Raw genomic sequence first — 27,061 nt, 5'->3', positions numbered from 1 at the left:
CCCAGCGTTTTCGCGGCAACGGGGCGCAGTGCAGGGAGCAGGGACCCAGACCACCCGTCATCCGCGCCGCTGGCTGGCCGTGGGGGTGCAAGCCGAGCTCGACGCTGGAAGGCAAGAGGCCGCGACGGGAGTACCCGGGAGGCCCGCAGGCGGTGCGGGAACAGTGCAGCGACAGTGCGCGGCCGCCCCGGGAGGGGTGGAACAGCGCGGGGAGCGGGTCGTTCCTGCGGTGGCAGGGCTGCGCATTTGTCAACTGCGGCCCAAACTGTTTTCCTGCCAGAGTTAAGTGACCGGGACCGCATTGCGGCGAGCCTCTGGCGCAAAATTTAACCGACATCAAAAACACCCAGCCATTAATTTTTTAGTGCAGTATTTAAAAAAAAAATCCTAACGCCAAAATATCATGAACAAAACACCAACCAACATTTGAAATAACGACAGGATCTGACCCTGCACTTGTACAACCTTGTCTCACTTGCCTCACTCCATCCCCAGCCCTGTAAAAGTTTATTTACCAAAACACAGTAGCTCAACAACAAAAAGACACAGAACTGTTTTTAAATGGGCAAAAGATTTCAACAGACATTTTTCCAAGGAAGATACACAAATGGCCGACAAGTACAAGGAAAAATCCTTAACATCCTTTGTCAGTAAGGAAATGCAAATCAAAACCACAGTCAGATACTACTTCACACCTCTTAGGAGGACTGTAATTAAAAAAAAGGGGGGGGGGGAACAAATGTTGGCGAGGTGGAAAAATTGGAACCCTCATACACTGTTGAGAATGTCAAATGACACAGTCACTCTGGAAAATAGCTTGATGGTTTCTCAACAGTGAAACACAGATTTACACATGACCCAGCACTTTCCACTCCTAGATATGCACCCAAAATAAAAACTGATGTTCAAACCCAAACTTGTACAGGACTGTTCTCAGTGTTACTATTTACAACCGCCAGAAAGTGGAAACCACCTAAATGTCCATCCATGGAAGAAAATAAGCAAAACATGCTATATCCATATGACGGAATGCTACTCAGCTACAAAAAGGCCTGAAGTTCTGATATGGTCCACAACATGCACGAACCATGAAAACATGATGCTAAGTGAATGAAACCAGTCACAAAAGTGGTCATAAAAGTCACTTATTATATGATTCCATTTATATGCAATGTCCAGAACAGAGACATCTATAGATAGACAAAAAGTAGACCAGTGGTTGTCTGGGCAGAGGGACAGGAGAATGGGGAGTAATTGCTAGTGGGTGCAGGGCTTTCTTCTGTTGTAATCAAAATGGTCTAAAATACACCATGGGGATAATTGCACAATTCTATGAATATACTAAAAGCCATTTAATTGTATGCTTTAAATGGATGGATTACATGGTATATGAACTCTATCTCAAAGAAGGTGTTTTTAAAAATATATACACACAACCCAGGAGCAAATGGCAGAGGCAGGTAGGTATCAACTGCTGAAGACCCCAAGCCCCATGGCTGGCTGGCTGGCTGGGGATCTGAGCCCACACAGCCATTCCTGGAGCTCTCTCTCCCTGTCCTCCATCAGGGTCCGCCTGCTCTGGGTTTACCTCTCTGGCTTAGTCGACAGACTGTACAAAGGTTCCGTAGCAAGTCAGCCAAAGAGCAAGTTTCCAAACATCCCCCTTCAAGGGAAAATGGTCCGCCATCTAAAAAAAATCTTTAATCTTTGCAAATGAGGAAAAATACCGGTAGTGAAGTTAAAGAAATTTTAGCAGTATTAGAAAGAATGACAGCCACAAGAAACAGTAGAGAGGAGCTGACAAGCAGGAGAATTCTAAAGAACTGTGTGTAATCGAGATGCAGACACACAGTTAACTTTGGAAATTCAAATGGGCACATGAGACCCATCAGAGAATAATCCACCTGAGAGGAAAATGTAGTGAACCCGAAGATGGTAATAATTCTGTATCTGAAAAAGCATCACCTCTGGAATAAAAGAGAAGACTGATCTGAAACAACGATGGCTTCTGCTCCAGCTCCTCCAAAACCCAAATGTAAGGCTCCAAACCATGCCCCCCATAGGGGCCGACGCTGAGGCCAGCCGCAGGGTGGCAAAGTGTCTCCCATTACCTCAAAGATACCAAGACTCCTGATGGGCGGGTCCCGGCCTTCTACCCAAGCCACCAAGCCAAAATATGACCTTCGAAGTCACTGCCTCAGCTTCACTACCTATTCTATCCATGTCATCTTGTCCCACAGCTTCAAGGGTGGCAGTTTCTAGTAAAACAGTAATAGTGGGAAACACAAAGGGCAAGAAAAAAACCTAGCAAGCAGCTAACACCTCAACCGTTATCAGATGCAACCGCTTTCAGTTTGGTCAGCCTCAGGGAAAGGAGATCCTTCCCAGACCAGAGTAGAGAGTCTCAAACCTGAGCCGTCTGTCCCTGTCACCCAGTAGACCACGTGCAGATTCCCACAAGTCTGTGTCCCCTCTGCTCCCCCAACCCTGTCCTCCTCTTGAGAATCCATACGTCACTTCCTCAGACACTCCTGATGTCCGGCGTAGCAGTGGGGCTCCCTGCCCATCTCTTCTCGGACCAAGTCCAGTGTCTGTGCTGAAGAGGCAACACACACAACCATTCTCCCATCAGGAACTGGCTACGTGTGAGAACCAACAAGACACAGAAGACGACACCTCGGCCAATGAGATGTAAGCTGATGGGACAATCTTCAGAATCTTTCTGTGTCCTATAGCACAGAGGTCACAAGGTTTCACTACGTCCATGACTCTGGCTCTGATGGGCCTCTTTTGTCCACCAATGACCACGAGGAAGAAGACAAGGATGAGGACGGCGGGGGTGAATGTGCTTCGGCATGTGACATGGGCAAAGGGATCCTCTCATCACACTAAAACTTAGCCACAGACCATCTAAGAAAGAATTAGAAGACAAAACACCTCGCAGGGGTGACACGTGAAGAAGAGAGGCAGGGAATCCAGGAACAGGTTGGAAATTAGGAGACTTAGCCAGAGGCCCACAGCCGAGGAATTTGAGGGAAGAGATATCCTTAACCCAAAGGAATGGGTAGGGAAGGATTCAGGGACACTTGCTGCCTAGTATGGGTTATCCGAGTAAATTATTCTTCCTCAGGAGCTTCAACCAAAGATGAGCAGAACACAATCACCGTCTCCCAGTTACCGGAAAGCCCAACGGTATAGTGCAGGATTAAAGAAAAACGAGGAGTTCAATCATCGGGCACTAGAAAGGGGTGGAGGGGTAAGAAAAAAAATCAGAAAAAAAGAGAAGTATTTCATCATGTGAATGAAGAAAGGACAAAACTGGGATAGGCACTGGCATCTGGAAAGTTATTACGGGTTTGGGAATCTCACCACCCAGCAATTTTCTTAAAGACCTGATCTGATCCCAGGAGAGGAGACCAGTCTTGTTTCAACTGTTCTGGTACATACGGTACCAGTAATTTATGCTGTGCCAGTGAGCCCAGTTGCCAGAAAAAAGCCTTGAGTGTTTTCATACACATTTTTCTTAAATGCAGGAGGCTTCTTCTGACTTTTAACAAGCGTGCCTACCCAAGTTGTGCAGCAAGCTTTAAATACAGCACAAACACACTTTACATATTTTTAAACTCCTCATCCAGGAGACCAACTTTATGTGAGAATTACAGGATTGGAAATCAAATCAGGTGTACTGTGACCTTGCAAAATGGTAGTCAGCTTTAGAAAAGAACATTTTGGGGCACCTGGGTGACTCTGTCAGTTAAGCATCCGACTTTAGCTCAGGTCATGATCTCATGATCTCACGGTTCGTGGTTTCAAGCCCCACATCGGGCTCTGTGCTGACAGCTCGGAGCCTGGAGCCTGCTTTGGATTCTGTGTCTCCCCTCCCCCCCCCACCCCTTCCCTGCTCACACTCTGTCCCTCAAAAATAAATAAACATTAAAAAAAAAAAAAAAGAACATTTTGGTCTTTCCCTATTTCAATAATCTCCAAAGCAGAAATAAAAATACTTGATCTAAGGAATATGATATTGACAATCACAACACCTTTACAAATCTGAAGTGCAAAGTTAAAATTCAAGCAAACTGCAGGTGTGCTGCCCATAATTATTCCTGAATCTCCCTCTTTTGGGATGCTGCCTTAAGTTGAACTAATGTTATTTAAAAAACACACACAAAAACCTAAGGTACATGAATCAAAAATTTTTACCAAATGGCTCATGGGAACCCAGAAGTTTCCCGCTAATTTGTATGTAAGAAAAAACCTCATCTCTTATTTTGTGAGTCTGAAAACTGCATCCACACATACAGTATTGATTATCAAATTGAAATAATCCAGGAAATTAAAGTCATGGAAGGATTCCCTATGAACCTACAGTCAATATTGTTTTTAATTTTAGTATACATATAAATATTACCTTGCATTCAATTGTTCTTTCAAGCTTGTTTTACGCCTTTTATTAAAAGCACATGAAAGGTAAAGTGCAATAAAATCTAAACCGAGCCATTTGTCCTCAGAGCTTGGTCTAGAATTTTCTGCAATATTTCTAATGCATAATATTGAAGATTATAATGTTAGATTTTAGCGTAAAAGCAAACACTCAATCTGTGAATGAATTTAGATCCTGCTGTTCCTTTTGAAGAACAACTTGAAACTGGATGGTTTTCATTTAAAAAATGTTGAGCATTCGTTGGCCGATTGATTTTGTGAAAGGCCAGGATACTTTCCAAACAATCCAAGTAAGTGCCATCATTGTTCCTCTTGCTGCACTCAGTTGTGGGCAACAGAGCAATAAACCTAGATTCTGGGATGTGAACTGTAATTCTACAATTTGGGTTTTTAAAAACTCAAATATGGATTTTTTTAAAAAATTGCATTAAAATATGTCTCTTCATTGCCGAGTTTTTTTAAATGCCCTTTCAATTTTGCACCCAAAGTGAGTGCCTCTGTCAGCTTGCCTCAGTTTCCAGCCCTGGTATATGAAAACTGCCATGCACCAAGCATCCATGCCCACAGCTTGATGGACAGCCACTAGTGCTAATTATGACAACAACATCAGAAATTTAAACACGTTAGTTACCAGAACGTGACTCCAACTCACCTGGGGTCACAGTCAATGAGGGCCCAGCCCCCATGGAACTTTTCATCATCAGGCAGCAGTAACTTCATGTAACTTTGTAACAGCTGGCTAATTAGTTCCTGGTGGCTTCTCTGATTCTCCTTATGCAAAGCTTCATGCTCTTTCTCCTTGGTAAATATGGAATAAAGATCTTCTGTCACTGGAATGCCTTGCATCAAATCTAGAGTAGAAAGTGTTAATATCTATCATCATCTTAATTTGCTAATATAATTTTAAAAAAACAAGACAGTGTAAGACCTAAAACAATAAAACGCATAAGAAAACATAGGCACGAATCTTTGTGATCTTGGATTAGGTGGGTTTTTTCTGGTTTTTGTTTTTTTAAAGTAGGAGTCACACCCAGCACGGAGCCCAACAGGGGGCTTGAACTTAGAACTGTGAGATCAAGACCTGAGCTGAGATCAAGAGTGGGATGCTTAACCGACCGAGCCACACAGGCGCCCCCCCACATTAGGCCTTTTTGTTTCATTCAGATAGGGCACAAAAATCACAAGCTACAACAGCAAACTAGACAAAGTGGACATCATCACGATTAAAAACTTGTGTGTCTCAAAAGGCAATGCCATGAAACCGAAAAGAATCTACAGAATGGGAGAGAGTGTTTACAAATCACCTGATAGGGACTTACATCCAGAACGTACAAAGAATTCCTACAAATCAGTAACAAAAAAAACAAACCAACTTTAAAATGGGCAAAGGAACTGAACAGACCAGCTAACTTCTTTGTAGTGTGGCATATAGCTCAAGCCTTCACACAGCACTGTAATCCATTCTTTTTTTTTTTTTTCAACGTTTTTATTTATTTTTGGGACAGAGAGAGACAGAGCATGAACGGGCGAGGGGCAGAGAGAGAGGGAGACACAGAATCGGAAACAGGCTCCAGGCTCCGAGCCATCAGCCCAGAGCCTGACGCGGAGCTCGAACTCACGGACCGCGAGATCGTGACCTGGCTGAAGTCGGACGCTTAACCGACTGCGCCACCCAGGCGCCCCTGTAATCCATTCTTTACAGGTGTTCAGGACAGTGAGCCTAGCAGCTTCTGGGAGAGAGCTGCTGGCCACTGGCCTTACAAGGGGAAGCAGTAAGCCCAGACTGCTGTGGCCTCATGCCTTCTCTCACCTTTAAAGAAATCCAGTTTCAAGATTAGGGTGAAGCTGATGCAATGGATGGTCAAACAGAGAGGGACAGAGTCTGGGTCCTCAATGACTTAACTGAGCTGCCAGATCAACCAATGGAGGAAAAGTGTCTTATTTTTTCTTGAATAAACTGCTCAAATCTAATTTTCCGGTCAACACACACCCTACCTATGGCCAAAACCAAACTTTTTTATACCAGACTTCTCAAATACCTAACTGACCAGTGTATAGGCCTTACCATTGCATGTATGGCAAATAATCAGATTAAACAATAGAATTTCAAAAATATTCTCAGAGGGATGCCTGGGTGGCTCAACTGGTTGGGTGTCAGACTCTTGATTTCGATTCAGGTCATGATCTCACGGTTTGTGGGATCGAGCCCCACGTCCAGATCTGCGTTGACAATGCAGAGCCTGCTTGAGATTCTCTCTCTCTCTGCCCCTCCCCTGCTCTAAAGCATGCACTCTTTCTCTCAAAATAAATAAACTAAAAAGCAAAAAAATTCCTCAGAGACCATAGGACGAGTTGTTACTTTGGTTCTAACCCAGAACGTTCTACATTTATTTTAATCCTATGAGGTAATACTTTCATGAAAATTAAATTAAAAACGTGCCATTGTAGGAGTTCCACTGGGCAATCTACCTCCATTTCCTCTTCTAAATCGTGATAAGAACTGGTTAGGAGAATCTCTAAATAAGATACCCTAACATCATGTTCATTCATGCTTACAGGAAAGGATGGTGTGCTGTCCACAGCAAGAACATATGACAAATGTCATACAGGGCAAGAAAGACATCTCATCACATCTCTCAGCCTTGAGTAATGGAAAAACAAATAGAACATGGAGTTTTCAGTTGATGAAATTTTAGCGTACCTCATGCCATACTCCAGGAACCTCAACTCTGCCTTCTGTTACATGAATAGCAAACTGACAAATACACATGGAAATGAGTGGTTGCTTTTGTGCTTCAGCCTAAAAAAATCTGTCAAAGTCTAGTCTTGAAAAAATTTGAATTTGATTTCTTGGGTAAGATGCTCAATATAGAAACACAAGTAAGTATATTATAAAACATGCGCTGCGTTAATGAAGTTGGTTTCTGCAAAACACTAGTCAGGGAGGAATAACAAATTTTAAAGAAAGAAAGCCATTTATGTTCCTTACCTATAACAGCTTGCCGATAAGCATCCTTAAATCGATTCAGGTAATACCGATTTGCCGAGTTCACACCATCTTTCATAACTCCAGCTAACTTCCTTTCTCCTGTCCTTGTAAAGTCACCCTGTTGAGGAAAAAGTCATTCTGACAATTGATTCAAATGTAAGAATTTTCCCAAAGTCAATGTGGGCTTTCAATACAAGACCAAAATTCTATAGGCTTTTATAATCTCTAAATAGTGCTGTTAAATTAAAATACCTACTAATATTAGGCTGTGACACAAGCACATCAAATAATTAAAATGCTATTTGTGGCATTAAGTCTTCAGTTAGAGGGTGCTTTAAACTAAACCCATTCTTGGCAACCTGTAGAATTTCTAGAATTTACAGGTCAGAACTTACTACATAACACACAAAAAGATCTAAAGCCTCAACCTGGTAGGATACTCAAAAACTACAAATTTCTGATGTGGGAAAATGTGGACCATTCGCTAGAGTTTATTACAATGGTGTTTAACTGGTGGATGTGGATGTTTGTGTCCAGAGAGAAAGAGATTTCTGTATTTTTCTGTATCTTGCTGCCCATTACAATTTCTGTAGAGTGATTTAATGAAGAGCTAAATTGTTTTCTCTTGCTTTTCAAGAGAGGTGTCAGAGCAAGGCCCTGGAGGGCAGTGATTTAAACTTAAACAAAAGGAAAGCACTGTCGTCTTTTTTGTTTTTCCCCATCACAACCCTATTCTTTCCATCCAAGGCGATTTCAAAAGCAGTCCTAACACTGATGGCTTAGGAAGAACATATTGCTAATTAGTGAAGTTATTCATAGGAAATATTTAGCAATTGCTAATTAGTGAAATTATTCATAGGAAATATTTAGCAATAAGAATTATGAAGAGAAAGACATAAATGCTGAGTCCAAAGAAGTGTAATATCAAGGAAAAAAGAAGTATTTCTCCTTTTCCTCCCTGCTTTACTGAGATATAATTGGCAAGATATAAATGGTAGTAGCACTGTGTGACTTTAAGGTGTATAATGTGATGATGTGACCTACATATATATTATGAAATGATTGCATTAAGGTCAGTTAACATATCACCTCACACAGTCCGTGCGTGCGTGCGTGTGTGTGTGTGGTGAGAACATTTAAGATCTTCTCTCTTAGCAAATTTCAAGGATGCAACACATGTTTTTAACTATGGTCACCATGTTGCACAGGAGATCCCAGAACTTGTTCATCTTATAACTAGAAGTTTGTATGCTTTGACCAACATCTCTCCATTTTCCCCTTCCCCTGGTAACCACCAATCAACTCTTGCTTTCGAGTTTGACTTGTTTAGATTCTACACACAAGTGAGATCATACAGTATTTGTCTTTCTCTGTCTGGCTTACTTCATAACACAATGCCCTCAAGGTTCACCCATGTTGTTGCAAAGGCAGCATTTCCTTCTTTTTTATGGCTGAATAATAGCCCACCACACACACACACACACACACACACACACACACACACACACACACACACACATCCAGTCACTCACTCCACATTCATCCACCACCGGACACTGAAGTTGTTTTCATGTCTTGGCTATTTATTGTGAATAATGCTTCAGTGAACGTGGAAGGGCAGCTATCTCTGAGACACTGATTTCATTTCCATATATACCTATAAATGGGATTGCTAGATCATATGGCCATTCCATTTTCATTTTTTAGGGACCTTCCTTACTGTTTTCCATAATGCTTGTGCCAATTTACATCCCACCGATGACATCTATTTTTCCACATCCTTGCCAATACTTGTTATCTCTGGTCTTTGATGACAGCCATCCTAACAGGTATGGGGTGGTTAGCTTATTGAGTCTGCATTGGCATTTCTCTGCTAGTTACTGATTATCAGAGGTTGAGCACCTTTTCATATACCTCTGGGCCATTTGTAGGTCTTATTTGGAAAAATGTTCAGGTGTTTTGCCCATTTTTTCACTCAGATTATTTGTTTTTTTGCTACTGAGCTATAGGAGTTCCTTATACATTTTAGGTATTAGCCCTTTATCAAGTATATGGTTTGCAAATATTTTCTCCCATTCTGTAGGTTGTCTTTTTGTTCTGTTGTTTCTTTTGCTGTGCTGCAGCTCTGTCATTTGATGTAGTCCCACTTGTTTATTTTTACTCTTCTCACTATGCTTTTTGTGTCACACCCAAATAATCACTGTTGAGGCCATGTCTCAGAGGTTTCCTCTATGTTTTCTTGTAGGAGCAAACTGTAAAAGCTCAGGCCTTGCATTTAAGTCTTTAATACATTTCAGTTTAATTTTTGTGAGTGGTGTAACACAGGGGTCCAACTTAATTCTTTTACATGGTGAATATCTGATTTTCCCATCACTATTTATTGAAGAGGCTATCCTTTCCCTATTGGAAATTCTTTTTGCTCCAGCTTTGTTCCAGCTTTGTTTTGCTCCAACTTTGTTCTTTCTCAGAACTGCTTTGGCTGTTAAGGGGTCTTGTAGTTCCATATGAATTTTAGGATTTTTTCTAGTTCTGTGAAAAATGTCATTAGAATTTTCTTCTCTAAGTTTATTTATTTATTTTGAGAGAAAGAGGGAGGGGCAGAGAGAGACAGAGAGAGAAAGAGAATGAAAGAGAATCCCAAGCAGGCTCCACACTGTCAGCACAGAGCCTGACACGGGGCTCAAACTCATGAACCACAAGATCATGACCTGAGTTGAAACCAAGAGTCAGATGCTAAGCCACCCAGGCGCCCCACCCTTATAATTTTCATAGGGATTGCATTGAATCTATAGACAGCTTTGGGTAGTATGAAAATTTTAACAATATTAATTTTTCTGATGTATGAACACAGGATATTTTTCATTTTGGGTCTCTTTCCTTGATGTCTTAACAATTTTCACTGTACAGGTCTCTTACCTTCTTGGATTTATTCCTAAGTATTTTACTGTTTTTTTTTTTTTTTTTTAATTTTTTTTTTCAACATTTATTTATTTTTGGACAGAGAGAGACAGAGCATGAACGGGGGAGGGGCAGAGACAGAGGGAGACACAGAATCGGAAACAGGCTCCAGGCTCCGAGCCATCAGCCCAGAGCCTGACGCGGGGCTCGAACTCCCGGACCGCGAGATCGTGACCTGGCTGAAGTCGGACGCTTAACCGACTGCGCCACCCAGGCGCCCCAGTATTTTACTGTTTTTGATGCTACTGCCAATAGAATTGTTTTATTTCTTTTTCAGATATTGTTAGTATATAGAAATGCAACAGATTTTCATGTGTTGACTTTGTATCATATAACTTTATTGAATTCATTTATTAGTTCTAACAGTTTTCTGGTGGAGTCTTTATGATTTTTTTATGGATAACATCATGTCATCTGCAGACAATTTTACTTCTTCCTTTCTGATCTGAAGGCTATTTCTTTCTCTTGCCTGATTGCTCTGGGTAGAACTTCCAGTACTATCATGAATAGCAATGGTGAGTGGGCACTCTTGCTCCTGATCTTAGAGGAAAGTGTTTAGCCTTTCACCACTGAATATGCTGTTAGCTGTGGATATGTCATATGTAGCCTTTATTATGTTGAGTTACATTCCTTCTATACCCAATTTGTTCAGTTTTTATCATAAAAGGATGTTGAACTTTATCACATGCTTTTTCTGCATCTACTGAAATGATTATACGATTTTCATCTTTCAGTCTATTAATGTGACATATCACATTTATTGATTTGCATATGTTGAACCATCCTTGTAGCCTAGGGATAAGTCCCACTTGATCATGACGTACAATCTTTTCAATGTGCAGTTGAATTCAGTATTTTGTTGAGAATTTTTGCAGCCATATTCATCAGGGATATTTGCCTGTAATTTGCTTTTCTTGGACTGTCTTGGCTTTGGTATCATGGCCTCATAAAATGAATTTCAGAGTGTTCCCTCCCTTCTATTTTTTGGAGGAACTTGAGGAATAGCATTAATTCTTCTTTAAAATGTTTGGTAGAATTCATCAGTGAAATCATTTGGTCTGGGGCTTTTCTTTTTTAGCAGGCTTTGGCTTACTGATTCAATTTCTTACTCATTGGTCTGCTCAGATTTTCTTATTTCTTCATAATTCAGTCTTGGTAGGCTGTATGTTTGTAGAAATTTATCCATTTCTTCTAAATTGTCCAATTTGTTGGCATATAACTGCTCAGAGTAGTCACCTGTGATTGTATGTATTTCTGTGGTATCAGTTGAAACGTCTCTTCATTTAAAATTGAGTCTTTTTTCTTGATTAGTCTAGCCAAAGGTCAATTTTGTTTATCTCCAGAAAACCAGCTCTTAGTTTTGCTGATCTTTTCTATTGTTTTTCTCATCTCTATTTCAAATATTTCTGTTCTAATCTTTATTATTTCCTTCCTTCTGCTAACTTTGGGCTTACTTTCTTCTTCTTTTTCTAGTTGTTTGAAGTATAAAGTGAGATTAAGATCTTTCTTTTTTCTTAACGTAGGCATTTATAGTTATAAACTTTCCTTTTAGAACTGCTTTTGCTGCACCCCATAAGTTTGATATGTTGTGTTTCCAATTTCACTTGATTCAAGATATTTCCCTTTTGATTTCTTCTTTAACTCACTCATTATTCAGGACTGTGTTTCATTTCTACATATTTATGAATCTTCCAATTTTCCCATTATTGATTCCTAGTTTTATATCACTGTGGTCAGAAAAGACACTGATATAATTTCTACCTTTCTGAACTTGTTGATGCTTGTTTTGCAGCCTCATATATGATCTGTCCTGGAAAATGTTCCACGTGTGCTTCTGAAGAATGTGTATCCTGCTGTTGCTGGATGAAATGTTCTATATATGTCTGTTGGGTCCATTTCACTGTTTCCTTATTGATTTTCTGCCCAGATGACCTATTGTTGAGAACGGGGTATTTAAAGTCGCCAACTATTATCGTACTATGACTTAGGCAAGTTATTTCTCCTTTTCATTCTATTAGTCGTTGCTCTATATAATTAGGTGTTCTGATGTGGGGTGCATCAAAGTATTTCTCTTTAAACAAGAACTTGTACAAGGACTTCTAAAGTTCAATTTCTTTAATTAATAAATAATAATAATTAATTTCTTTTATTAATTAATTAATAAGCTTTTTGAGATTTATCACTCAACCAAAGATGGACTATCTGATGCCTGTTGAGACCTTGACAATTTTTTTATAAGAAATATCCTGAGATGAACTATTACCTTAAAGGAAAATTAACATAAAACTAAACTAATTCAACCACTTCCTATTGCCCACAGAGGGAGCATTTAGTGACCAGTAACTATAATTTACATGTAAATTAAATTCTGTGAAGAATGGCTCTGTAGGATCCTCCAAAGACTTATTCATAACAACCACGAAAAGATAATAAAATATGTCTTCAGCATTTACTATGTGCCAGGAATGGCCCCCACATGCACTAAGGCGTATAATCCCATGACAATCTTTTTTTTTTTTTTAATTTATGGTTTGTTTTTTTTTTTAATTTTTTTTAACGTTTATTTTTGAAGGAGAGAGAGACAGAGCATGAGCGGGGAAGCGGCAGAGAGAGAGAAGGAGACACAGAATCCGAAGCAGGCTGTAGGCTCTGGGCCATCAGCACAGAGCCCGATGCGGGACTCGAACCCACCAACTGTGAGATCATGACCTGGGCCCAAGTCGGACGCTTAACCGACTGAGCCACCCAGGTGCCCCTTTTTATGCTTATTTTAAGAGAGAGAGAGAGAGAGAGAGAGCGCGCGTGCGCACACAAGAAGGGGAGGAGCAGAGGGGCGCCTGGGTGGCGCAGTCGGTTGAGCGTCCGACTTCAGCCAGGTCACGATCTCGCGGTCCGTGAGTTCAAGCCCCGCGTCGGGCTCTGGGCTGATGGCTCGGAGCCTGGAGCCTGTTTCCGATTCTGTGTCTCCCTCTCTCTCTGCCCCTCCCCCGTTCATGCTCTGTCTCTCTCTGTCCCAAAAATAAATAAACGTTGAAAAAAAAAAAAAATTTAAAAAAAAAAAAAAAAAAGAAGGGGAGGAGCAGAGAGAGAAGAAGACATAGGATGTGAAGCAGGCTCTGGGCTCTGAGCTGTCAGCATAGAGCCTGACACAGGGCTGAAACCCATAGGCTGCGAGATCATGACCGGAACAAGATCATGACCTAAGCTGAAGTCAGGGCTCAACTGACTCAGCCACCCAGGCGACCCTCTCATGACAATCTTTGGAAGTGTGCCTAGTATTATCCTGTTTTACAATGAAGAGACAGACACAGATTAAGTGACTTGTCCAAGGTTGCAGAGCTAGTAAGACGCAGGATTGGGGATTCAAATTCAGTGGAGGCCAATCATCATACTAGGGACTGAGTCCTGTCAACGGACACATTTTATCTGTATAAAGTTTTAAAAAAACAACGATTTCACATGAAATTCCTCACTTCCAAACTCCCGTGAAAAACTGGAAAATCTAGCAACCCTGGGCCTCTGTCCCAAAAGGAAGCAGAACAGTCCCCTCCTGAGACAAGATATGCTTTTCCTTAGGGTCATACCCATCTCCCCCTTTAATCTAATGGGTGGTCACATTACCTGGCCTCAGCAGGATGTGAATGTGTGATTCGCACCTTAGCCAAACATTCCTGAAAGCAGTCAGCTACATAGACTACCATCTGTAGCCCACATATCTTCCTCTCAAAAGCAGAGTCAGTTTTCAACCACGTCCAATCTCCCCCAGAATGATCCACAAAAGCATGCTGCACTTACTTACCTTTAGAGCAGCTGTCCCAGCATATTGTCTGCTAATGGAGTCTCCGTTGTTGGCCCACATTATCTGATAGATCCGATTGCATTTCACTGGTAGTGGCTGTTCCGGGGGCATCACACCTAATTTTTTTAGCTGAAATTAACACATTGGTGAATTAGCTACATATAAGCCAGGAAACCATAGCATAAAATACACACTGCAGAAAAAGGAAGCATGTTCATAAACAGTTTAGGATCCTCAAATAAAAGTAATGGTGTTTTCAGACTTTCCCCCAAAAAGAGCACAGTTGGGAGAGAGTTTTACGAACTGTTACACATGAATGAATAGAAGGAAATATTTATGCTGCTTTGGTGTAATTTTTAATGTGTAGGCTCTTATTATATTTTGTCCGTGTTTTTAATTTGCCTATGAAGTCAAACTATCAAAAAAGCCTACTGAGACAACAATAACACTAACGGTAACACAGCAGTATGTGCCCAATAAAGGTGAACTCTGTGCTGAGGTTCTAAGAGATTTTTTATATAAATTATTTCCTTTACTCCTCATAACAACCCTACACAATCAATACTCTTATTACATCCATTTTAAGGATGAAGAGACAGAAGTTTCGAGAAGCTGAGTTCTTCACATGGGGTCAAACCTCATATGTGGTAGACAGAGCCAGTGCTTGGACTCAAAATCTGGCAGCTTTAAGTGTAACGTTAGAAGGAACGGACTCACAATCTCAAACAGTCACTAGGCTCTATCAAAAAAGCCCTGAAACCATGCTAAGAATTTCCACCTTGAGAACTCACTACTCAGGTGTTGTGGCGTTCAAAGATCTAAAGGAGGACACCGAGTGACAGGTGTAAGGACTGCACAATGCAGCTGCAACCAACTGGGGCGTGGAGGGTAGAGGTTGGTCCTGTGGTGCCAAAGGAGCCAATGGCTGGAGAGGGCGCTGCCAACAGGACCATAACACAGGTGAAGAAGTCTGTTCCTTCTCCTTCCTCCAGCCTCCTGGTCTTCCTCTGGCACCTCCTATTGGCAGAGACCAACACAGAGCTCGGGCTGAGCAGAAAGTGTGGCAAACTCCCAGCCCCATGTGCACAAGACAGGGTTTGGAGCTGAGAGAAAAAAGGCGTATGACCACGAAGTGCCACCCAATCGACGTTGAAATGCGGGGGTCTCGTATTCTTGAATTGAGTACGTAAGAAAATGCCCCTAATTCCACTCATTTCTAGTGAAGGTTGTACTCGGCAGGTTTGAATGTAACAAGGTTGTTCGTATGCTGTAAATTGTCTACAGAACAAAGATTTTAGTTACTTGTTTACATGTGGGGAAGTTAGAAATGAATACTTATAAATCCGAGGGACCATCAATTACCTGCTGTTCCATGACCACTCGCGCAATGGCGGCTTGGACCACATTGGTGCGATCCAGGCAGTCCATGCAATTGACACGAAAAATCCCTTCTTGTTTACATATTACTCCAGCTTGATCCACCCTTTTCAAAAATAGTATGGGATTATGTTACAATATGAAATACTTCAGCAAGTTTTTCAAAAACCACAATTCCTTAGAGTAGAATAACAACAATAGCACTGGTTATCCATTGTTTGACGTATCATTATGTGATGGGCATGACTGAGTACTTTGTAGACGCTGTTGTTAATTTACATAGTAACTTGGTAAAACAGATGTGATTATTCCCATTTGGGGAAAAAACAAAAACAAAACTGAGGTACAGTGACTTGCTCCAAGTTTCACAACTACGAGGCAGAGGTGACACAACCCCAAATTATGATATTTAAATATATATATATATATATATATATAAATATTTAAATATATATTAAAGCCAGAAGCCACTTTAAAACACCATCCTGTCCCTCCTTTTTGACTCCAAGTAGAAATGCATCTGAACGCATGGAGCTTGAACAAAGTCACTTTACCACTCAGTGAGAAGGCATGAAGCATGCCTTGTGCGTCCAATCTCTCTGTCCACCTCTGGCCTTTCGAGTCCAATTGAAGGTTCTTCCCTAGCATTTAAGCCAATTTCTTCTTCCTACACCTCCCTCCTGCAGTCTGAGAATCATCTTCCTTCTAATTTTGAACTACCTGCAAGCTGAGACCAAGTACCTCTAAGGCTTCCTTCCCTTAGATGAAGGGATGGTGAGAAGAAGAGGAAGAGGAAATATAGACCATGGAGCATTAGATGGAATTAAACAACAGTCCTAGAGCATTTTGCTTCATCTTGCCTGACCATCTGACACCTCTTCCCTTTTCAAAGCTAATGCTGCCTAGTGACTGACACTCTTGAAAAGGAGACTGGAAATTAGGAAGCAAAATAAGAAAAACGAACACGCTTTTTCAGCTTGCTGCTACTATTTTAGTGCTTAACAGTACCAGACAAATACATCTGATTTCACAGACCAACAGTTTGTCAAATTGACTTCTTAGGAGATACCTACCAACACCACTTCATGTCAAGAATAATGTCATAAATGGCATCCGTTAGTGTTTGAACATTCTCAAACTTCATTCCTCGGCTAAAATACATGCCAAAAGAAAAAAAAAAGTTTAATAATAGGTTAAACCTAATAACAGATTTTTTAGCTTAAGTCACAGTATTTAAAGTAGCTTGGAAAAATTAAAGAAAACTATTGCTGTAAGTACGTGAGGTTAACTCTACTATAAATTATATAGGCAATTATATACATGTTTGTAATTAATCTCCATTGTGAAAGAAAATATATTTAAGAATACATTGAAACCTATCACAGCTATCAGAAGCTTCTTTCCCCCACCAAATTTTCAAAACTTAGGTAAACGAACCCACATCAGAGCCAGGATTAGGACAAAAGAAGCTAGCTTTCAGAACACACACAAGTTAAAATTACCATCAAAATGATCCAGTGACTGTTGTTTTTCCAGAGCAAACTCTAGTGAAGCTTATCCATAGAGAAAGAAGTATTATTAATAGAGCATGAAGATGAGCCAGCAGAATGATTTTTAAGGGGACTCGATTACTTCTGCTAGGCGTGGACTCAAGCTGAAAGGAAAAGCTCCAGAAGTTCTTCGAGCGATAAAAGGAAAAATGGAACTCTCCCATCGCCATGTTGTTTTGGGAAAGACAAAATATTTCAGGAACAATTCAATTTTTAGCCAAAATAAAGCTCATATGAAAATTAAAACTAAGTTAACAATGAGAAGAAGAAAGTGTTCTTCCCCGTAAGGAAGAGGAGAGCTCGGCTTGCTGTGGGAGCGTGTACCACAAACACTGGAACTGATCAAAACTCCCATCAGGAAGCCCTCTTACCAGTGCTCATGGAAGTCAAATGAGACATAAGTGAGGTGTGAGCTGTTGAAGAGTAACACTTGTTTCAGGTAAGCATCGCCAATAATTTTCTCCCTGCCTGCCTGGTCCACCAAGTTAATAATAACCTGTGAAAGTTAAGGAAACACAAATTCAGTTTAATCAGATGCTAAACTCAATGTGGTTTTGAATCAGTTTATTTGAAATTGTTTTAGAAATATTTGATAGCCATACTTAGAAATTTATCCACTCAGGCATCAACTTTTTCCCCTATAAAGTTAGATTTTCACTTGTTATATTTAGGTAGCATTAATAGTTGTTTAATGTACTATGTATCTGCAATGACCAATTAGAATAAATTGGTAAAAGCCAATTAAAAAACCAATTAGAATTGGTTATAATAAAATAATAAACAAGGTCCTTTGTAACGCAAATATTAAAAATTATTTAGAAGTTTTAAAAAAATATACAAGACCTACTTATGGACACTATAAAACTTTGCTTAAACACGTAAAAGAAAATCTGAGTAAATGGAAAGACACACTATGGTGCTAGATAGTGAGATTCAATATTATAAAGATGTCAAGTCTCCTCAGATTAAACACTCAACAATCCCAATCAAAATTTGATCAGGATCTTTCTGTGGACTTTGACAAGTTAATTCTGAAGTTCCTCTAGAAGGTAAGTATATGGAAAAAGTTTTGAAGACTAATAATAAAGGAGGACTTGTCCCATTGGAAAGCAAAACATACTCTAAATCTGCAGCAATTAAGACAGAAGTACTTGTGGAGAAACAGATGAATGACCCATAGAACGGGACAGCGAGCTTAGAGACAGACCTATGCACATTGAGGAATCTAAAATATTAACAATATCATTCTGGGAGAAATAAAAAATACTCTATAAATGGTACTGGGATAATTATCTATCTATATAGTGGGGGAAAACTTACTTTAGCTCTCTAAATCTCATTATATACAAATCATAAGATGCATTAATGACCTAAATATTTTTTGAAGTTATAAAAAAGCTAGAAGAATATTCGGGGTGATGTTCCCATAACTGTAGGATGGGACGTGACTTTCTAAGCGTAAGAACCAGAGGGCATAAAGAAAAAGATGGATAAATGTGACAACATAAAAATTTAAAACCTCTTTACCCGGGGCGCCTGGGTGGCGCAGTCGGTTAAGCGTCCGACTTCAGCCAGGTCACGATCTCGCGGTCCGTGAGTTCGAGCCCCGCGTCAGGCTCTGGGCTGATGGCTCAGAGCCTGGAGCCTGTTTCCCATTCTGTGTCTCCCTCTCTCTCTGCCCCTCCCCCGTTCATGCTCTGTCTCTCTCTATCCCAAAAATAAATAAAAACGTTGGGAAAAAAAATTAAAAAAAAAAAAAAAGCTTTAAAAAAAAAAAAACAAAAAAAAAAAAACCTCTTTACCCAATGACAATACAAGTAAGCAAAGGTAAAACAAAACAAAAAGACACAAAGGACTACATGGGGGAACAGACCTGTAACATTAAACCAATACTATATAAGAGTGCTATAAATTCAGTAAGAAGAAGAGTAAATTCACAATACAGAGGAAATTCACAAGAGAAAATATATAAATAGCCAATAAACATGAGGCTACAACTTTGTTAATAATCAAAGAGACAGAGGCAAACCAAGAGACAGACTCTCAACTGTAGAAAACAAACTGGTGGTTACCGGAGGGGAGATGGGTGGAGGGATGGGTTAAATAGGTGATGGGGACTAAGGAGGACACTTGGGATGAGCACCTGGAATTGAATGGAAGTGTTGAGTTGCCATATTGTATACCTGAAACTAATATTACGCTGTATGTTAACTAAATGGAATTTAAATAAAAGCTCTTTAAAAAAAAAAGAAATACTAATTTTAAAACAGAAAACTAGCTTTCATCTTTACAGAGGCAAAAATTGAATCCTAAATGTCATCAGCATTGGTGAATATATGGGGAGATGGGCATGGCTCCCACTGCTCCTGAGGGTATAAACTGTTGGGATCTTTTGGGGAACAACAAAGTGGTAGTTATCAAGTTTAAATGCATCCTGTTTGATCCGGTCATTCTGCCTCTAGAAATCTGTTCTGTAAAGCAACTAAGTGTCCCAAAGTACACAAAAGTTGTTTTCTGGAATTTTTGTTTTTACAATAGCAAAAACTAGATCCTAAGGGTCCACCAAGAGATAAACGGTTAAATAACAGCCATGGAACATTAAGTGAAAACAGCTGCAGAATAGCATACATGGTATAGCCCTCCATTGACTTCATTTTAAATGTGTATATATACACGTGTCCAGATGGGCTTTTGCTGCAAATGACAAATCACTGACTCAAGTCTCAGAGCAAGAAGTCTGGAAGCGGCATGGTTCCGGAATTGCTTAAATCAGTGGCACCAGTACCAATTCTCTCCATCTTTTTGCTCTGCCATCCTCAGCACACTGGTCAGCCCTGAGGCCAGTTCATTCACGGTTTTGCCATAGCTGCAGTGGCACGTCACTCCACACACAACAATCACAGAGGGACTGTTGGGTCCTGTATCTCCGCTTATTTATTAGAGCAGGAAATCTTTCCCAGAAGCTTCCCAGCAGACTTCCCTCACATCATCCCTCACTGGCCAAACTGCCAATGAACACAAACAGGCCAATGCCTAAGCCAATCACTGGCAACAGGAACAGTGGTGCCACCCTGACTGAGTCAGGCTGACCATGGGCCCACCTCCCAGAAAGCAATTACCCAGGGGATGCAGGTGGACAAGGGAACATTACTGGGGTACTATCAGAAAGGAGGTGTCTGCTCAGTACACACGCTGGTAAAACTGACGTGTACAATCAGGCTTTAAAAGTCCGTACAGAACAGGGATGAGGGTGGTTAAGGAGGTTATTGTTACTGCTTCCTTTACACGCTTCAGTATCATCAAAATTCATTTTTTAAGCAAGTCTATTTTTTTTTTAATTTTTTTTTCAACGTTTTTTATTTATTTTTGGGACAGAGAGAGACAGAGCATGAACGGGGGAGGGGCAGAGAGAGAGGGAGACACAGAATCAGAAGCAGGCTCCAGGCTCTGAGGCATCAGCCCAGAGCCTGACACGGGGCTCGAACTCACGGACCGCGAGATCGTGACCTGGCTGAAGTCGGACGCTTAACCGACTGCGCCACCCAGGCGCCTCAAGTCTATTTTTTTTTTAATGTTTATTTATTTTTGAGAAAGAGAGACAGAGTGAGAGTGGGGGAGGGGCAGAGAGAGAGGGAAGACACAGAATCCAAAGCAGGTTCCAGGCTGTGAGCTGTCAAGCACAGAGCCCAACACAGGGCTCAAACCCACAATCTTGAGATCAAGAGTTGCATGCTCACCAGCTGAGCCAGCCAAGTCGCCCCTAGTTGTTAATTTAAATTGTGGTTTGGAGCGCCTAGGTAGCTCAGTCGGTTAAGCATCTGACTTTAGCTCAGATCACAATCTCACATTATCTCAAAAATAAACAAACGTTAAAAAAATAATAAATTGTGGGGGCGCCTGGGTGGCGCAGTCGGTTAAGCGTCCGACTTCAGCCAGGTCACGATCTCGCGGTCCGTGAGTTCGAGCCCCGCGTCAGGCTCTGGGCTGATGGCTCGGAGCCTGGAGCCTGTTTCCGATTCTGTGTCTCCCTCTCTCTCTGCCCCTCCCCCGTTCATGCTCTGTCTCTCTCTGTCCCAAAAAAAATAAAATAAAATAAAGTTGAAAAAAAAAATAAATTATGGTTTATTTTCTGTAGTGCTAATTATAATTGCACATATTGCTGATATATGAACTTATTCACACTGTAAAAAATTTCAACCATATGGGAATGCAAGCCGGTGCAGCCACTCTAGAAAACAGTATGGAGGTTCCTCAAAAAACTAAAAACAGAACCACCCTATGACCCAGCAATGGCAGTACTAGGCATTGATCCAAGGGATACAGGTGTGCTGTTTCGAAGGGACACATGCACCCCCATGTTTATAGCAGCACTATCAACAATAGCCAAAGGATGGAAAGAGCCCAAGTGTCCATCGATGGATGAATGGATAAAGAAGATGTGGTATATATATATACAATGGAGTATTACTCGGCAATCAAAAAGAATGAAATCTTGCCATTTGCAACCACGTGGATGGAACTAGAGGGTGTTATGCTAAGTGAAATTAGAGAAAGACAAAAATCAAAGGACTTCACTCATATGAGGACTTTAAGAGACAAAACAAATGAACAGAAGGGAAGGGAAACAAAAATAATATAAAAACAGGGAGGGGGACAAAACAGAAGAGACTCATAAATATGGAGAACAAACTGAGGGTTGCTGGAGGGGTTGTGGAAGGGGGGATGGGCTAAATGGGTAAGGGGCACTAAGGAATCTACTCCTGAAATCACTGTTGCACTAGATGCTAACTAATTTGGATGTAAATTTAAAAAAATAAAACAAGTTAAAAAAAAATTTCAAACATAAAGGTCAAATCCCTCCTCACCACAACCCAGACCCACACCCTTCCCTGGAGGTAACAACGGTTACTGTTCAGTGTGTGCCCTTTCAGCCCATATAAAGGTATGCCTACATAAATGTGCATGCCACATATGTGTGAGAACAGATATGTGGAAAAGAACTACGTGTATATAAAAGACATGGTTTTGTTTTGTGGGTTTGAGATGGCAACACACCATATGCTCTTACAGTCTTTTCTCGCTCTGTGTGATCTTAAGATGTTTCCATGCTAGTGCACACAGATCTACCTCATCGTTTTTAAGCATCTGTAGTCAACACTTTATTTTTTTTAAATATATATTTTTTTAACGTTTATTTATTTTTGAGACAGGGAGAGACAGCATGAACGGGGGAGGGTCAGAGAGAGAGGGAGACACAGAATCTTAAACAGGCTCCATCCAGGCTCTGAGCTGTCAGCACAGAGCCTGACGCGGGGCTTGAACTCACAGACCGCGAGATCATGACCTGAGCCAAAGTCGGATGCTTAACGGACTGAGCCACCCAGGCGCCCCTGTAGTCAACACTTTAAATGTGTCACACTGTTTATCCACTGACGTTCTGATGAACAGTCGGGTTACTTTCATGCTGCAAAAAATGCTCTTGTACATGCCTCCTGGATTGAACGTGAGTTTCAGGTACATTTAAACATTTTTTTGTATTAGAGTCCCAGTTATTTCACATCCTTAATGGAACTTGGTATGTATGATTGTTTTATTTTAGTCATTCTGGTGTAGAAGTGGTTTTAGTTTGTATTTCCCTGATGATGGGTGAAGTTCAACACCCTTTCAGATGTTTATTGGCCTATTAAATACATTTTTTCATGAACATCTGCTTAAGTCTTTTGTCGCCTTTTCTTCTAGGTTGTACATCTATTTTTAGCGTTTTAAAGAGGTTTTTTTGTTTTTTGTTTTTAGTAACTCTAGATAGGAATCTTTTGTCCTATATATGTATTAAAAAATCTTAAATATCTTCTACTTTGTGAATTGCTTTCCCAATCTTAGTGGTGCCTCTTAATAAACAGAAGTTCTTTATTTTAATAAAGTCTAAATTATTTTTTCATTATGGTTTGGGATTTAAGTCCTATTTAATTTTAATACAGTTTAAATAAATGATAAAACTTTGATAACAATTAAAAATTTAGTAAAGTCAAATGTATCAATATTTTTCATTATTGGTTAATGCTTTTTAAGTTCTAAGACCAAAGATCAAAAAGATGCTCTGGGGGTGCCAAGGTGAGTCTGGGCCAAGGCCCTGGGTCTTTTTAAAACAAAACAAAACAAAACAAAACAACCCTATATTTTCCTTTAAAAGGTTTACAGTTTAACTTTTTGCATTCAGATCCTTATCCACCTAGAAATGACTTCTATATATAACATACAGGAAAGATATCAAAAAGCAAAACTACCAGATTAACAGTGTAAGCCTATTTTATTTTGATTGATAATACCATTCAAAATAGCTATACCGGGGCGCCTGGGTGGCGCAGTCGGTTAAGCGTCCGACTTCAGCCAGGTCACGATCTCGCGGTCCGTGAGTTCCAGCCCCGCGTCAGGCTCTGGGCTGATGGCTCGGAGCCTGGAGCCTGTTTCCGATTCTGTGTCTCCCTCTCTCTCTGACCCTCCCCCGTTCATGCTCTCTCTCTGTCCCAAAAATAAATAAAAAACGTTGAAAAAAAAAATTAAAAGAAAAACAACAACAACAAAATAGCTATACCAACTTATGTTTCCTCTAGCAATCTGTGAGCGTTCTCATTTCCCCAATTACTTGCCTTTATTTCTTACTGTCAAACTTTATAATTTTTTCAATCTGAGGGGTTTTAAAATTTTTTTATTTTTGAGAGAGAGAGAGAGCACGAGGAGGGGAGGGACAGAGAGACAGGACAGAGGATCCAAAGCGGGCTATGTACTGACAGCAGTGAGCTTGACTCGGGGCTCGAACCCATGAACCGTGAGATCACGACCTGAGCTTAAGTCTGACACTCAACTGAGCCACCCAGGTGGCCATGAGGGTTTGCTTTTTATTTCCGTGCTCAGACTTTGGGACTGCACGAAATTTCTACATTAATTTTGGAAGAACTGAAATCTATTCAGTATTAATCCTTCTTTCCAGGAACATGGTATTTTTTCTCCATTTATCCAGGTTTTCCTTTGCATTCTTTAGTAATTCTTCGTCCCATCTCCCATCCCCATACACAAGCTATCTTTTTTTGTATGTTTATTAGGTTTTAGGTTATTTCTTCCTTTTTTATTTTTGTTGCTGTTAGAAAAATGCATCCTATAGCTACACATTCGGATTGGTCATTGCAAATGGATCAGACTTACAGGTTATTATCGTAGACTCTAAGTCTAAAGTTCTCTCTTGGCCAGCAAAAGAACAGATGCAGGATTAAAAGTGAGAGATGGCTCAAGTCTGGGAAAAGACAAGAGCCCCGAATAAGGGTCCTTGCTCTGTATTTATGAAGATTAAAAGGCTTACAAACTTGATGGGAGTGCATAAAGAGACAATGAATCTGTGAACATTAACTCATGGGCATGAGGGAAAGGGGGTTTTGAAGATACACGGTGTTTGGGGTTTGGGTCAATATAAAACAAAATCCTGGCACCGGGCAGATGGTTGTTAAAGGCAGACAGGAGGCACTGCATCAGTTTATCTTAGCTAGTCTAGGGGATAAGACAGGGAAAATAACCTCAGGGTTAACAAGGCACCTTTCTTTTGTTAATCAGCTCAGCTCTGGGCAGCATCACCGCAGGGCAGCAGTCTATAGCCCTATTTACCTGTTTACCTAATTCGGTCCTTCCTTCCTGTGAAAGCTTTCTGCTATAGCACTAATTTGGGGGGCTTGGGGGGTAATCTTGCTTACCCTACATATCTTTGTATTGGGGGCCTTTTTCCCACCTACTCTATTCTGGGGGCCTTAGCCCCCCCCCCCCTTCTCTATCCTTATAACACCTAATCTTGTTTACCCAAACTTGGGTGTGAGCATCCTATGGCTTTGTAATTCTTTTTTTTCTTTTTTTAATTAAAAAAAAAAAAATGTTTATCTTTATTTTTGAGACAGAGCATGGGGGGGGGGGGGGGGGTACGGGGAGAGGCAGACACAGAATCAGAACCAGGCTCCAGGCTGTCAGCACAGAGCCTGACGCGGGGCTCGAACTCGACAACTGCGAGATCATGACCCGAGCCGAAGCCGGACGCTCAACAGACTGAGCCACCCAGGCGCCCCTGGCTTTATAATTCTTTATGCCTTGTTAACCCATCAGTGCTTATTCCCCAAGCTTATCCCCCACAGGTTATTCTATACAAATCTTGTATCTGAAATCTGGTCATCTTATTGAAATTGTAATTTCACTTAATAGTTTTCACTTGATTTTAGTCTATATGATCACAGTCCTACATATAAATACATAAGAGAGGTGGGCAGAGAGAAAAGATCTTGAAGATAGATGCATATCAAATTGTTATCTTCAGGAGGCAGAACTACAGGTGGTACTGAGAGATGCCTTTCTTTCCTTACTCTGGCTACTTCTTCAACTATAATAATTAACGACAGTAGACTAATTCTTATCTAAAAACAGTCTAAAGTAGCTGATTCAATGCTTCCTAGAGAATATTAGAAATACTCTTAGCTTATGTATTCTTCAACTTCATGGCAAGATGCCATTTTGTTTAATTACAAATAGTATATTGTTATTTTCATGAAATTTAAAGAAATAGATACATAACCATGGCTGAAAATGAAGGAACATTAATACAGATCAAAGCCCACCTGTTTTTTGTAAATTTTCAGTTGTTCTTCGAAATGGGCACAGAAATAGGCAATGGTGTCCTTTTCACCTACAAAGAAGTGATACAAAATCTATTTTTCCTTCCGATGTTTGAGACAGAAATTAGTGTCTATTCCACCCTTACTCTTACTTTTCAACAATTTCTTGGCCACCAAATGTAACTAAGATGGTCTAAAACCAGTATTTTAAAATAAAATGAGCCAAAGCCAAAGCCCTCAGATTCTTTTTCCCCCCAGTTAGACTGCACAGGTCACACTGGAAAAGCATACTATGTAATCAGGACCTTTATTGTTCATGTGTCCAGCCTGTTGTCAGAAAGGGTTCCATGTAGTTTATAGTAAGAGAATAAAACTCCTCTAAAAATATGAATATTATAAACTGAAGGTTTACTGGATTCTTACAAATATCAATTGAGTTTTGAGAGAAAAATATTCTGTAAACAATTTTTAAAATCAACCTCATTGAGTTACCTGGTTAGACTGATATGATTTAGCCATTCCAGCGGTAAAGTTAAAATACTAGAAGAAATTAAATCCTCAATAGTTAAAACAACAACAAACCTTACACAGCGAGACACTTGAGTAAAGACATCTGATCTATTTTTTGTAGATGCCATCTGAACATATCTCCTGCTTCTATTAATATTGACATTTACCCTTTTCCAAAAGTAAACATTTCATAAAGTATTCTCCAAAGAAACAACAATTAAAATCTGTGAAATAAGCTTTATTTTATTCTATTGTAAGGGCATTTTTTATTGTTAAACAACTTACTTAAACTGTCAACAACCATTATAACTCTTGCAATTACGATATCTCTATTAAATCTCACCAACTGGAATATTGTTTTAAATGAAGTATCTGGTCAAGCAAATCCAAACCTATAAAATACCTAATATTTTTAAAAATACTCTCTCAAATCATCACTGCAAACTAAGTAATGAACATGCTTACTTTTGTCCAGTCGTGGTCGCGGATTATATCGATACCCAACCTGGCTCCAAAAGACAGGCACAGAGCCTCGTGTTTGAATAAATGACAAAGTATGATTATGAACATGAATCAACTGCTCAGTTTCCACATAATTGGCAACATTGCCATTTTTATCCACTCCTCTTCGTTTATAACGCATTCCTAAAAGAAAATTAAAACAGAAAACAACATAAAAAACATTATTTAGTCTGATTAGATATGCTACTGCTTTTTTTTTTTTTTTTTTATGTTTATTTTGAGAGAGAGGGACATAGAGCACAAGCAGGGGAGGGGCAGAGAGAGAGGGAGA

At 40.2% G+C, this 27,061-nt stretch overlaps 1 protein-coding gene across 4 annotated transcripts in view; it reads right to left on the bottom strand.

Annotated features, from left to right (window-relative positions):
- Positions 1-27,061, bottom strand: part of INPP5F (inositol polyphosphate-5-phosphatase F) — a 91,095-nt gene that overhangs the window by 9,867 nt on the left and 54,167 nt on the right. For all 4 annotated transcript variants that reach the window (XM_086681014.1, XM_086681010.1, XM_086681012.1 and 1 more), the window contains exons 8-15: positions 26,734-26,913; positions 25,762-25,829; positions 17,488-17,612; positions 16,640-16,717; positions 15,552-15,672; positions 14,190-14,318; positions 7,433-7,550; positions 5,096-5,294 (exon numbers count right to left, since the gene is read on the bottom strand). In XM_086681014.1, the coding sequence (XP_086537140.1) occupies positions 5,096-5,294; positions 7,433-7,550; positions 14,190-14,318; positions 15,552-15,672; positions 16,640-16,717; positions 17,488-17,612; positions 25,762-25,829; positions 26,734-26,913 (1,018 nt within the window). The remainder of the gene's footprint in view (positions 1-5,095; positions 5,295-7,432; positions 7,551-14,189; positions 14,319-15,551; positions 15,673-16,639; positions 16,718-17,487; positions 17,613-25,761; positions 25,830-26,733; positions 26,914-27,061) is intronic.

The sequence above is a fragment of the Puma concolor genome, chromosome D2, assembly GCF_028749965.1.
Source record: "Puma concolor isolate L17-30 chromosome D2, mPumCon1.1.hap2, whole genome shotgun sequence".
Lineage (NCBI taxonomy): Eukaryota > Metazoa > Chordata > Mammalia > Carnivora > Felidae > Puma > Puma concolor.
This window is presented reverse-complemented; position numbering and strand designations above follow the sequence as displayed.